General features: G+C 45.2%; 1 protein-coding gene across 1 annotated transcript; it reads right to left on the bottom strand.

Annotated features, from left to right (window-relative positions):
- Window positions 1-5778: 5778 nt before the first annotated feature.
- Window positions 5779-7528, bottom strand: LOC123396986. Its single transcript, XM_045091718.1, has 2 exons — window positions 7460-7528; window positions 5779-7056 (listed from the first exon to the last, which is right to left on the bottom strand). Exons 1-2 carry the CDS (start codon window positions 7526-7528, stop codon window positions 6241-6243), a joined length of 885 nt encoding a protein of 294 aa, XP_044947653.1. The 3' UTR covers window positions 5779-6240.
- Between the last annotated feature and the right edge of the window lie 5849 nt (window positions 7529-13377).

Below are 13377 nucleotides of genomic sequence, written 5' to 3'. Positions count from 1 at the left end.
CTTAGACAAATTGTAGTCTGAATCTAGGCCGTGCAGTATATGGAAGACAACCTCATCTTCGTCAACAGGAGCCCCTGCCGCCGCAAGCTCATCTGCGAAGCCTTTCATCTTAGTATAGTAAGAAGCAGCGGATAGATCACCTTTGCGGGTCGTGGAGAGATGGCCACGTAGTTGGATCTTGCGTGCACGGGACTGTGACGCAAAGAGCATGAGGATCATCTGCCACATGCCGGAGGAGGTGGTGACGGTGTGGACTTGGAGAAGAACGTCCCGGGAGAGGGACGCGAGCAGGAAGGTCAGGACCTGTTGGTCCTGACTGTACCACGCAGTGTATGTAGGATTCGGAGTTGAGATCAACTCCTTCTTCCCGGAGACCTCTGTCTTCGTGGTCAGAATGGCAGGGGCACCGGCGTGGTACCGTCGAGGTACCCCATCATGCCAACAGCCCTGATGTGGGGAAGGACCTGCGCCCTCCACACCAAAAAAAATTCTCTGCAAAGCTTCTCGGTTCTGGTATGGCCAAGAGCGGCAAGGGGGGTGGAGGATTTCATGGCGGCGGCGACGGTGAAGGAGGAAGGGTTGGACATAGATGGGAAGCGGAAGGCTCTATACCATGTGAGAATAATTGGGTAGAAACGTATGCTTCATAGCAGGGACGTATGCGTGTATATAAAGGCACAAAGCCAACCGAATACAAGGATATTTACATGAGAGGTTAGGATTGATCTTTATCTATACAGAGAATATATCTACAAGATCAATCCTAACTTAAACTACACGCACACAATATTACAATGTCTAACATAATGGACGAGGTCAGACATCGTGCCATCCATCGTCAACATTGGTGGAACTGTGCCCGATCGATGGAGAAAGAAGTTGGCTACACTGAGATCGACGGGTCACTGGCCAGCACATCCACGTCCGTCGCCAACATCGAGGAAAAGTAGAACATGGAAGATCATCACTGCTTCGGTGCAATGAAGGCCATCGTAGGCGAGTTACCAACATACACAACCGATGTCTCCTCCTCTCTCAAGGGCCACCATCGTCCCCCACCCAAAAAACAAACCATGATATGTGCTCAAGGGTAGGGGTGGGCACTATAAATCCAAAAACCTAAAAATTAAACCGAACCGAACCGTATTAACTGATTTGTCGGTTTATTTGGTAGTTTGATTTTTTGTTCGGTGGGAAATTTTAAGGTTGTTTGGTGTTTTGTTTTTTGTTCGGTTTTTGGTGCCCAGAAACCGAATAGACCGAACAAACCGATATGTGGTATATCCCATGTAATACCTTGTTTTCGAAAGTGCAACATTATGAAGGCATCACAAATTTCTCCGCACATAATACATTTCACGTTCCATGTGCTTTTTCTACTTAATTATGGTTACTAGTTTGCTGGACTGAATAAACCGTAGAATGATATTAAGGTTGCTAGGACTTGTGATTATACTTTTGCATATTATACAATCCGAATCAGTGCTCTCGAGTCATTACACTTATACTTACAAGTGCATGAATTTTGGTTTTCCGGTTAACCGAACAAACCGAACCGATATATTATGGTTAATATGGTTCAGTTTCTAAATTCTGAATGATTATTTCGGTTTCTATTTCTTCAAAACCAAAATTATATAAAACCGAATAAACCAAACCGTATTAACCATGTAAACCGAACGCCCAACCCTACTCAAGGGAAGCGGATGAAATCCTTCCCCTCTGTTTGAATCACTCTCTTTGCCACTCTGACGAGCAACACAGTCGTACATAGGAAACATAAGAGGGAGGAATATAACTCTAAGGCTCCCTACAGTCCGATGAGCGGGTTGTCGGACATGGGGAAGACAAATGAATCTGCAGCGGTCGGTCATAAACTAATGTAGTTTATCCGTATTATATGGGAATTAAGCTCTATAGGCATAACATGCACATAGTTTTACCTTTTTAGTTAAAATATATGCAATGTAAATGTTTTCGTCTGGTTTGTATGACTTTGCTCGGGTTTCGTTCGACTAGTTTAATTCATTGTTGAAATGTATGCGGTCAATATTGGATGGCGGCCTCCGACATCATCAGTGTCACTCGATTGGTCCTCCATAGTGTGCCGAGGGATGCGAGAGAAAATTTACGGGTCAACGGCTGATATGCCTGATATGCCTCTACTACCTCCATCCGAAAATACTTGATTTTTTATCCATTTCCTTCATAAGTATTTCCGGACGGAAGGAGTATTTTTGTAATTATAAATACTTGGCAATTTTTTATTTCCTATTAATTTCTCAACATCAAAACATGTTAAATTAGCTTAACCTAATAGAAATGATTACAATGGACAATTTTTTGAGGAAAACTTCAATCTATTCATCTACAATCATGGCAGTACAACGAACATCAGAAATAATAAAAATTACATCGAGATCTCTAGACCATCTAGCGACAACTACAAGCACTGAGGCGAGTCAAAGGCACACCGTCGTCTCACCCCTCGCTCGCAGATCCGGGCAAAACTTATTGTAGTAGACAGTCGAGATGTCATTGTGTTAAGGCCTCATACGACTAGCGCATCAGAACAGCAACCATCGTTGCTGAAGATTAGCGTAAATCAAAAGGATCCAATGTGAAAACACACAAAGGTGCATGAACGACGATCAGATCCAAGCAAATCCACCAAGAACAAATCCATCGGAGAGACACCTTCACACTCCCATCGACAATGCTAGATGCACCATTGAGATGAGGGCTAGGCGGGAAGAATAATATTCCATCTTTAGAGAATGTTGTCGTCGGGACACAAACACTAACAAAACTTGAAGAAACATCTAAAACGAAGCACTCCCATGGGCAAGGCCCGAAATCCACCACGCCGCCATGGCCCTAAGGCCACTGGAGAGGAGTCGGACCGGTGGCGATAACGGCAAGAGGCAAAGAAACCCTAGGCTTTTTGGGGAGAGGAGGCGGCTGCATGAGGCTTTTTTTGCGAGGGGTGAGGCTTTCTTAAAACGGAAGGAAAGTCAACAACAAGCAAAGTTAACCTAATATATATTACTCCCTCCGTCTCAAAATAAGTGTCTTAAGTTTAGTACAATTTTATACTAGAGCTAGTACAATGTTGAGACAGTTATTTTGGGACAGAGGGAGTACCATAATAGACTTTGATGCCAAAGCTAAGCCAAAAAGCCCATGATTATACAATTTACTCTATGGCTGCATGCATTTTGCATTTCATGGGTAGGCATGGAACAGGCGCAGCCTCTTTCTCTTGGTGGCGTTGTTGTCGGTCCCACCATGGTGCCATGGCTCCAGGGTAAAAGCCCTAGTCTGTTCTCTTAGACTCGATGGCATACAATCACCCTCTTGAGGGCGTCATTGTGGAGCCTCGTCCTCACTCGGTTACAGATGACCTACGGCATAGGGTTAGCCTTTCCTGGGATGACGTGTCCTCGACTCTCACAACGGATGGTTTCCGTGTTCACTTATGAATTACAGTCCAGTAGAAACGCACCCTTTTTACGAGATGAAGGGAAAATGTGAATGTCGATATCTTCATGCCGATGTCATATGCTGCACTAGGGTGGAGGACTTTAATCATAGACCCGGTGCCATCCGTCCGGTTTGTTTCTCTCCAGTATCTCACATAATCATGTAACGGTTCAAGAAACCGGGCATGTCTACGATCTATCAGCCATACATTGTCGATCTCTTGATGTACAAAAGTATGTATGTATCTTAAAAGGATGTATGTGTTGGAATTGGAAATCAGCGGAGCTTTCATAGGGAAAATCACATACGCATACATGTGAGGTCTAATGGCCTAGCTGGAGAGAGTCAGGAGGAAGATGATAAGGTGCAGGAGGGTATTTATTGGCCTTCTCTTCATTGGAGCAGAGTTTCCATCAATCCGGCCGTGCTTCACACGACAGGGATGATCAGTTCAGTCATCCAAATGAGCTGGAGACTAGAAGGCTGCTATAGTCATGCTGAATCTTATTGAATTTTTCATGCTGAATTTTTCCGGTGCAAGGAAGGTGTTGCTCAAGAATTGCCTCGCCAATAAGTATTAGGAGTATGTGACAGCGGTAGTTTCTGATACTGGAAGCTTTCAAAAATAGAATCGACGAGATAGTTAGTTTACTCTGCGACTCTCTAGATCTGCTTGCCACTTCTATGGAACTCTGAGGTGGCGTGCAAATGCAATACACTAGTCTAAATTTTCAATAATGGGTGGATTTATTTGACTTAGAAAGAAGCTTTAAAATAATACAATCACAATGGAAATATATCTGTCTTTTGCATAACTAAGATGCACAAAGTCGACATTAACGCGCACACACATAATATACACATCATATAGTAGTCATAGAAGACCAAAACTATGCGTAGGCAACAACAAAAAAACCTTGATCGGCAAACTATAACAATGACCATATTCATATCAACCATCCTATGACACCACACGTATGACGGGTCAAAAAAGGAGCAACACTTAAGCGGCACCGTCACCAGATGCAACCATCCAAGGTCAGAATCTAGGTTTTCAACCTGAAGAATCGGTCAAGCATATTCGAGCAATGCCTTCAACACGATAATGACATAGAAACGTCATCATTGCCAGGTATATATTCAACAAGGGAGACCTAGGCTTTCACCCCGAAACTCGAGACCAGGTACTCATGTAACACTACCATCAAACTCACTACAATGTTGTCGCCACGGCTTTTCCGCATCCCAACTGCAGCTACATGCGATGAGACCTCCACCACTGCACAACAATCCCTCTGTGTCAAGTGTCATGAATCTTGATGTTTCAGCGACCAAACAAGGACCTTTATGTTGTGATTACCTCGCAATTTGGAAGATGAATTGAAGATCCAGTCAGTGTATGAAATACGTCAGCGGCTGACCACCAAATGACGTGGATTAAAGACTAAACAAATGCATGCCCGAAAATCTAAATCCACTGAATTGTTAGTCTAACTATGATTTCGGTACGCGCTCGAGGTGATGGCCATACATTTATCATATCCGCTTAAATTACTCTATCCTAGTTGGTTGCCTTTCGGTTCTCTTGATCATTTTAATGATATCATCAGTATAATGCTGCATTAATGCCCTATGAAGCTTTATAATTCTTTGTTACTTAAGTGCATAATTGAAGCAACTTAGCTATCACTCACACTCACCAAGTCGATCACCAGTCAGCAGTCACCACTGTTTTTTCTCTTTTTGTTATTTTACACGAATACCAGTGGCCACTGCTAGTGTGCGAACCACTAATTGGATGTACTGCTCTGAAATGAAGTGTAATTCAAGGAGTGGTTACGTAGACAGGTTTATCTTGTAAAATATCTAAATTTGTAGCCTTTTTATTTAGGAAGATATGTAAATGCTTAATCAGGAGATAAGAGAGATTTTAAGCTCTGCAGATTATGTGAGCTCTGCAATTCTGCATCACTGGTGTTAAATTATATTTTCTTTCCAAACAAATGTTGAAATAATAAGCATTTTTTCAAACTAATTTAATCCAGAATGGCATCATGAGTTCATAACTTGTGCGATGCTAAGCTAGACATGTGACAGAATAAGTGACAAATCAATCTGCATTTCCAGCAATGAGGATGAGGGTATTATAGTCCAAGTAGTACTTCCTCCATCTGAAAATACTTGTCGAAAAAGTGAATGTATCTAAACATATTTTAGTTTTACATACATCCAATTTTGTTCATTTCTCCGAGTATTTTTTAACGGAAAGAGTATTAAACAGCCCACAACAATTGTCTTAGCTAATTAGTATTAGTATTAAAAGGTGCACACATTTCACTAGGAAAAATAAGGGCACATGGTTGGTTGGTTGCCAAAATTTGGTTTCCCAATTGTTGAGCAATATTGAAAAACTGGCTACTTTTACTGGCTGGTTAGCAAACTCTTTTGCCAACCTCTGAACTACTGTGTATGTAGTTGCCAATTTTTCAGAGCAAACCAACCATGTCCATAATCTTTCACAGTAAACAGTGATGTATGTACAACTTCACCATATAAACACCTCGTTATATATGTATGTACACCTTCAGCATGACCAATCGATGCAGGGGCAGGAGATTTAACCCGAAAAACAGCCATTCACCCCTATAGCTGGTTATGTTATACCGATCTCAGTCATCGGTCTCACCCACCAATCCACCATCGATCCACTGTCACTCTCGGTCAGTGAAAAAGGAAAACAACAAGCTAGATATAGAACTATATGCTCCCGTTCATCCGGTTCCGGAACCTCGTGATGAACATGCCGGCAGCCTGGTCGATCTCATCGTCCACGTTGAACTCCAAACCCTCGACCTTCCGGTTGCTCCTGATCACGTCCATGACCGATGGCTCGCTGGCGTTGTGTCCATCGTCGCACAAGTCGAGTAGCTCGCTGTCGTCATCATCGTCGTCGCCCTCGTAGTACTCGTCGGCGTAGCAACAGTTCTCATCGTCGAAGATGGAGTGGACCGACCAGTCAGGGCCGTGGTCGCCACCGTCGCCGTCTTCCTGATGGAACAGCGCGAGCTGATCAGAGATGTCGGTGGCGTCACGACGACGGACGAGGACGACCGGCTTCCCGCCGCCGGCCTTGGCCTTGCGTGGCGCGAGAGCCTTGTCGAGGTCCTTCCCCGCGTCGGTGGCCACCATGAGCGCGTGGATCCGGTGCGAGATGGCGCCGACCGTGGCCATCCTGCGGCGGAGCGAGGCGAGGACGAGGAGCCTGCCCGCGAGCACGCCGGTTTTGCTCTTGCACATCGCCGCCGCCTTCTTGAGGTTGCGCATCTTCATCTTGGACGCGATGTCGAGGATGATAACCGAGGAGCTGCCGTGCTTGAGGCTAGGCATGAGCAGATCACTGAAGTGCTCTGCTGAATGCTGATAGAGAGATGGGACGGTGTTGCGCAAGAGGCTTGAGGGTTTGGATTCATGAGCCTCGTCCTGAAGCCACGCGGGCGTATTTATAGCCGGAGACGTGCTGGGCGTGCAAGTGAAGGCCTGTGAGTGTGCAACTTTGCACATGAAATAATGAAGCTGATGAAAGGGACATTTTAGAGAAACACAATTCGGCATGTGGGACAGGCACCAAGAGAGTGTAGGCAGTGGAAGCAAGGTGAAGGTAGTACTACTAAAAGGCAGGAAAGCCAGCAACGTGATAGGCGAGAGGAAAGATATGGCCCCATATCATATGGGGAAAGTGTTGGTTCGAATTAGGTCTAAAAGAGCACGGGCCCTGACTGGTTCTATGGGATCCCCGATTAGCGAGCAAATGGGGCGACTAATCAAACATGGCTGGTGCAGTGGCATGAGCAGCAGCAACCGAACCGGGGGGTGGCTTTCATTGTGATCCTGTGTGCGTGCTACGTACTCGAGTCTCGAGTTAATTAGCTTGCAGTGCAATCCTTGTGCCGTTTCTGCTTGGATCTATACCGCGTACGTGCGCTTCGCTGCTCCACCATCGACCAATCGCGAGGTGCACGAACGGGGGCTTCGGCTTCGACGTCATGACGAGTGTATACACTAGTGGGGGCGGGCCCCGGCCCGTAAGGGGGGACTAAAGCGACGGGACTAAAAGCCTAACCTTTAGTCCCGGCCCTGTTACAAGCCGGGGCTAAAGGTGCTCCACGTGGGCGCCTCGTAGCGCTCCAGGGGCAGGCCCTTTAGTCCCGGTTCGTTACACGGACCGGGACTAAAGAGTTTCAGATTTTGCTTATTTTTAGCATTTTTTTTTGAATGAAATTATTTTTGGGTTTTAGGGTTTTAGGATTTAGGTGTTCGGGAGATTAACGTGATGCCTCGTTTGGTGTTCGGGAATTAGTTTTCATATAATTTAAATAGAAATAATTATGCATATATATATAAGATTAACTTATCTTACAAGCGAGCATATATATACAATTATATGGAGATCTAAATTATCGGGACCTTCGTCCTCATGGCCGTGTGCTATATAAGAAGAGGAGATGAATATGAATATCAATCATGATAACAAAGAATGACGGGTAAAAATAGAGGTGTGAATGTTCATTGCTTACGTCGAATCTGTGATCCTTGTGCTCAGAGGTAAACGTGCGAATGGTCTCGCAAACATAGTATCCGCATAGATGTGTTCCCCGTGACTGCTGGTCGCACTTTACGAGAATAGAATATATATAATCAAAATAATAATCTAGCATCATAAATGTATTGAAAATAGAAGTATATCATACTACTACTTACATGAGCCGCTCTAAAGGTCAGCTTCTCAGGAAAGTTACCGGGAGTCACGCACTTGAACCGCTTCCAAACCCTGCCCGACAAGGATAATGATTTGCTAAGTTTTTCATTAATTGATATATCAGAAAATCATCGAAAGAGACCGATAGAGCGCAAGAATGATTGAAATTACCCTTGGGGCATGTCCTGCAGGCTTTGCAACTGTTCCAAGGGTCTCGATAATGGGTCGAAGGCATCAACTCTTCCCTTATCAATTTGAATGTCCAACAGAATCCAATGAAAGCTGCACATGTATATATATATATATGTGTGTGTGTGTCAGTAACTTATCAATTACACTTATAAGTGAATGGACACAACAGAGTAAAGACCCTCACCTGAAGTTGTATGGAAACAATATGTGGTCACAGAAATTTTGATTTGTTAGAAACCTTAGAAGGTTTTCCTCCATCTCCTTGGGTTTATCAGTTAGCGTCGCTATATGTATTTTATCTGGGTCAATAAACCCAATATTTAAGATGTTCTTACTTTTACAATCCAAAATCTTCATTCTGCATAATAGAGTACAAGTTATATATAGACAACGAATTGAAATAACTAAACAAGTTATATGTAGACAACGAATTGAAAAACTTACAGACAATAGCAACTCATAAGCGATTTGTCGAGGGCGTCGCCATTGTACATCTGGAAGAGTTCATCAAAGTCGATATGGATCTCTTCGGGGCGGCCGTAGTACTCCCGTAGGACACTCAGCACGATCATCGTTCTCCCATTCTTTGATTCACTTAAGTACCATTGATGCAAGTAACGCATATTTGTTGGGAGATCATCTTTGCTGACCAAAGGCTCTCTCATGACAAACTGTGGCTTAGGGGCTACCACAGCCTTGGGTATCCTGTCGTCTTGGGAAGCCAGCAAATCTTCAACCGAGACACCACATTCAGCCGCCCACTCCTTTGCTATTTCAAAAGCTTGCCCCTGCACCGGAGGGGGAACATTCTCGGTTAACACCTTGAGGGGCGGGATCGACTGTTTGGCATGTTGTTCAAGCTGAGGAACGTCTGATTTTTTCTTGCTTGTAGTTGAACTTGATTTGCTCCCATTTGCACTTGCACGTGATCTGCTCTTTTTCACTTCCTTCTGCAATGTGCGTGTATAGTCATCAGGCTTATGGTGTAAGTCATATTGTGATGGAAGGGTCATGAAGTCTTTTGCCCATGCTATTTGCTTCTCGGTGTATTCCGGGCGGGGCTCGGGTTGCTTCTTTTTCATCTGCGCATCATGATGTTCCTTTGCTATCCTGGCGTTTTCCTCGAGGGTACGATCATAAGGTCTGATAGGAAGATTAGCATGAGGTACGTTTGGGAGGGGCGACCGTTTGCGCTTTGGGGGGCTCCGTCGCTTAGGAATCGTCGGCGGAGCGTTCTTGGTGGCACGCTTCCGCTTAGTATCCTGTGCGGGTGACGGCGGAGACGGACGACCCAAGTCCGGCGGCGGTGATCGAGATGGACTCGTGTTGTGCTGGCCGACGTCATGTGGAGGGCTTGGAGGTAATGGAGGTGTAGGTGACCTGCGACGACTCGGAGGCGGTGTTGTCCTTGGGGCCGAGCCTGGAAGCTTGATGTAGTTCTTGTCCCATAGGATGACTCCACCCAGTACTTCTCCGAGTGTCCTCTCATCTTCGGGTCCAGCTATGTCGAGCTCCATATCATGAAACCCCGTAATGATTTCATCCACCCCGACTTTAGCAAAGCCAGCTGGAATCTCACGGCCATGCCAGCGTGCATCAGGGCCAGAAGGTAAAGCTTGTCCGACGGCCACCTTCATGGATATGTTCTTGAATTTCTGATGGAGTTCACATGATGTTGACTCCTTGATTCCATCCACGGGGTAGCCGGGACCGCCCTCTATCATTCTTCGTGCATCGTCGGGCGGGGCCTCAGATTCAGCCATGTTGCTTTTCCGCTTAGATGGGGCGCCGGTAATATCAAGTGCAGGATCTTCCTGGCGCGCTACTCCTCTAAGCTCATCAATCTGCTTCTATTGCTCGTTAATCCTGGCAAGCAACTGGTTGAACTTGTCATTCTCCTCATCGTGCTGCCGCTTCTTTGCTCTCTTTCGACTTCTGTAAGTGTCTTGGTCTCTGGCAAACCCAAGCCACCACGGGTAAGAAGGACCGAAGCCTCGCGTTCGTCCTCCATGTTCGTCATTGCCGAGGACCAGTGTGAGCAAATATTTCTCTCTATCTGCAGTGAACTTTCTTTTTCCCTCCTTAATTTCTTTCACTATCCTTTTCCAATTCTCCTTGGGTATCCTAAGACCGTCACTGCAGATCAGGTCCCCTGTTTTTTCATCGTACGTGTTGGAGAATGTCGCATGGGAAACAAAAAATTTCCTACACGCACGAAGACCTATCAGGGTGATGTCCATCTACGAGAGGGGATATTCGATCTACGTACCCTTGTAGACCGTATAGCAGAAACGTTAGTGAACGCGGTTGATGTAGTGGAATGTCCTCACGTCCCTCGATCCGCCCCGCGAATCGTCCCACGATCTAGTGCCGAACGGACGGCACCTCCGCGTTCAGCACACGTACAGCTTGACGATGATCTCGGCCTTCTTGATCCAGCAAGAGAGACGGAGAGGTAGAAGAGTTCTCCGGCAGCGTGACGGCGCTCCGGAGGTTGGTGGTGATCTTATCTCAGCAGGGCTCCGCCCGAGCTCCGCAGAAACGCGATCTAGAGGTAAAACCATGGAGATATGTGGTCGGGCTGCCGTGGCAAAGTTGTGTCAAATCATCCCTAAAACCTCCGTATATATAGGGGGAAGAGGGGGAGCCTTGCCTTGGGGTCCAAGGACCCCCAAGGAGTTTGGCCGAGCCAAGGGGGGCAACCCTCCCCTTCCAAACCGAGTCCAACTACGTTTGGAAGGAGGAGTCCTTCCCCCTTTTCCCACCTCCTCTTTTTTTTCTCTTTGATTTTCTTCCTATGGCGCATAGGGCCTTCTTGGGCTGTTCCACCATCCCACTAAGGGCTGGTGCGCCACCCCCAAGGCCTATGGGCTTCCCCGGGGTGGGTTGCCCCCCCCCCCCCCCCCCGGTGAACACCCGGAACCCATTCGTCATTCCCGGTACATTCCCGGTAACTCCGAAAACCTTCCGGTAATCAAATGAGGTCATCCTATATATCAATCTTCGTTTCCGGACCATTTCGGAAACCCTCGTGACGTACGTGATCTCATCCGGGACTCCGAACAACATTCGGTAACCAACCATATAACTTAAATACGCATAAAACAACGTCGAACCTTAAGTGTGCAGACCCTGCGGGTTCGAGAACTATGTAAACATGACCCGAGAGACTCCTCGGTCAATATCCAATAGCGGGACCTCGATGCCCATATTGGATCCTACATATTCTACGAAGATCTTATCGTTTGAACCTCACTGCCAAGGATTCATATAATCCCGTATGTCATTCCCTTTGTCCTTCAGTATGTTACTTGCCCGAGATTCGATCGTCAGTATCCGCATACCTATTTCAATCTCGTTTACCGGCAAGTCTCTTTACTCGTTCCGTAACACAAGATCCCGCAACTTACACTAAGTCACATTGCTTGCAAGGCTTGTGTGTGATGTTGTATTACCGAGTGGGCCCCGAGATACCTCTCCGTCATACGGAGTGACAAATCCCAGTCTTGATCCATACTAACTCAACGAACACCTTCAGAGATACCTGTAGAGCATCTTTATAGTCACCCAGTTACGTTGCAACGTTTGATACACACAAAGCATTCCTCCGGTGTCAGTGAGTTATATGATCTCATGGTCATAGGAACAAATACTTGACACGCAGAAAACAGTAGCAACAAAATGACACGATCAACATGCTACGTCTATTAGTTTGGGTCTAGTCCATCACATTATTCTCCTAATGATGTGATCCCGTTATCAAGTAACAACACTTGCCTATGGCCAGGAAACCTTGACCATCTTTGATCAACGAGCTAGTCAACTAGAGGCCTACTAGGGACAGTGTTTTGTCTATGTATCCACACAAGTATTGTGTTTCCAATCAATACAATTATAGCATGGATGATAAACGATTATCATGAACAAAGAAATATAATAATAACTAATTATTATTGCCTCTAGGGCATATTTCCAACAGTCTCCCACTTGCACTAGAGTCAATAATCTAGTTCACATCACCATGTGATTTCAACGAATCCAACACCCATATAGTTCTGGGGTCTGATCACGTCTTGCTCGTGAGAGAGGTTTTAGTCAACGGTTCTGAAACTTTCAGATCCGTGCGTTCTTTACAAATCTTTATGTCATCTTATAGATGCTGCTACTATGTGCTATTCGGAAATACTCCAAATATCTACTCTACTATACGAATCCGTTTCATTACTCATAGTTATTCGGATTAGTGTCAAAGCTTGCATCGACGTAACCCTTTACGACGAACTCTTTAACAACCTCCATAATCGAGAAAAATTCCTTAGTCCATTAGTTACTAAGGATAAATTTTGACCGCTGCTAGTGATTCAATCATGGATCACTCTCTGTACCTCTCAACAGACTTTGAGTCAAGGCACACATCAGGTGCGGTACATAGCATGGCATACTTCAGATTCTACGGCTAAGGCATAGAAGACGACCTTCGTCTATTCTCTTTATTCTGCGTGGTCGGGTTTTGAGTCTTACTCAAATTCACACCTTAAAACGCAACCAAGAACTCCTTCTTTGCTGATCTATTTTGAACTCCTTCAAAAACTTGTCAAGGCATGGATCTTGTTGAAACTTCCATTAAGCGCTTTTGATCTATCTCCATAGATCTTTGATGCTCAACGTTCAAGTAGCTCAATCCAGGTATTCCTTTGAAAACTCCTTTCAAACAACCTTGTATGCTTTACAGAAATTCTACATTACTTCTGATCCACAATATGTCAACCACATATACTTATCATAAATTCTATAGTGCTCCCACTCACTTCTTTGGAAATACAAGTTTCTCATAAACCTTGTACAAACCCAAAATCTTTGATCATCTCATCAAAGTGTATATTCCAACTCCGAGATGCTTGCACCAGTCCATTTAAGGATCGCTGGAGCTTGCATACTTGCTAGTA

The sequence above is a fragment of the Hordeum vulgare genome, chromosome 5H (genome assembly GCF_904849725.1).
Source record: "Hordeum vulgare subsp. vulgare chromosome 5H, MorexV3_pseudomolecules_assembly, whole genome shotgun sequence".
Classification (NCBI taxonomy): domain Eukaryota; kingdom Viridiplantae; phylum Streptophyta; class Magnoliopsida; order Poales; family Poaceae; genus Hordeum; species Hordeum vulgare.
Note: the sequence above shows the minus strand (reverse complement) of the source record. Positions and strands in the feature narration are given on the sequence as shown.

Bases quoted from the DNA above. Each gene is read 5' to 3' on its own strand.
- LOC123396986 (XM_045091718.1), bottom strand. From the start codon at position 7,528: ATGACGTCGAAGCCGAAGCCCCCGTTCGTGCACCTCGCGATTGGTCGA. The intron at 7,057-7,459 runs GTACGCGGTATA...CCCTTTCATCAG, and splicing joins GGTGGAGCAGCGAAGCGCAC to CTTCATTATTTCATGTGCAA.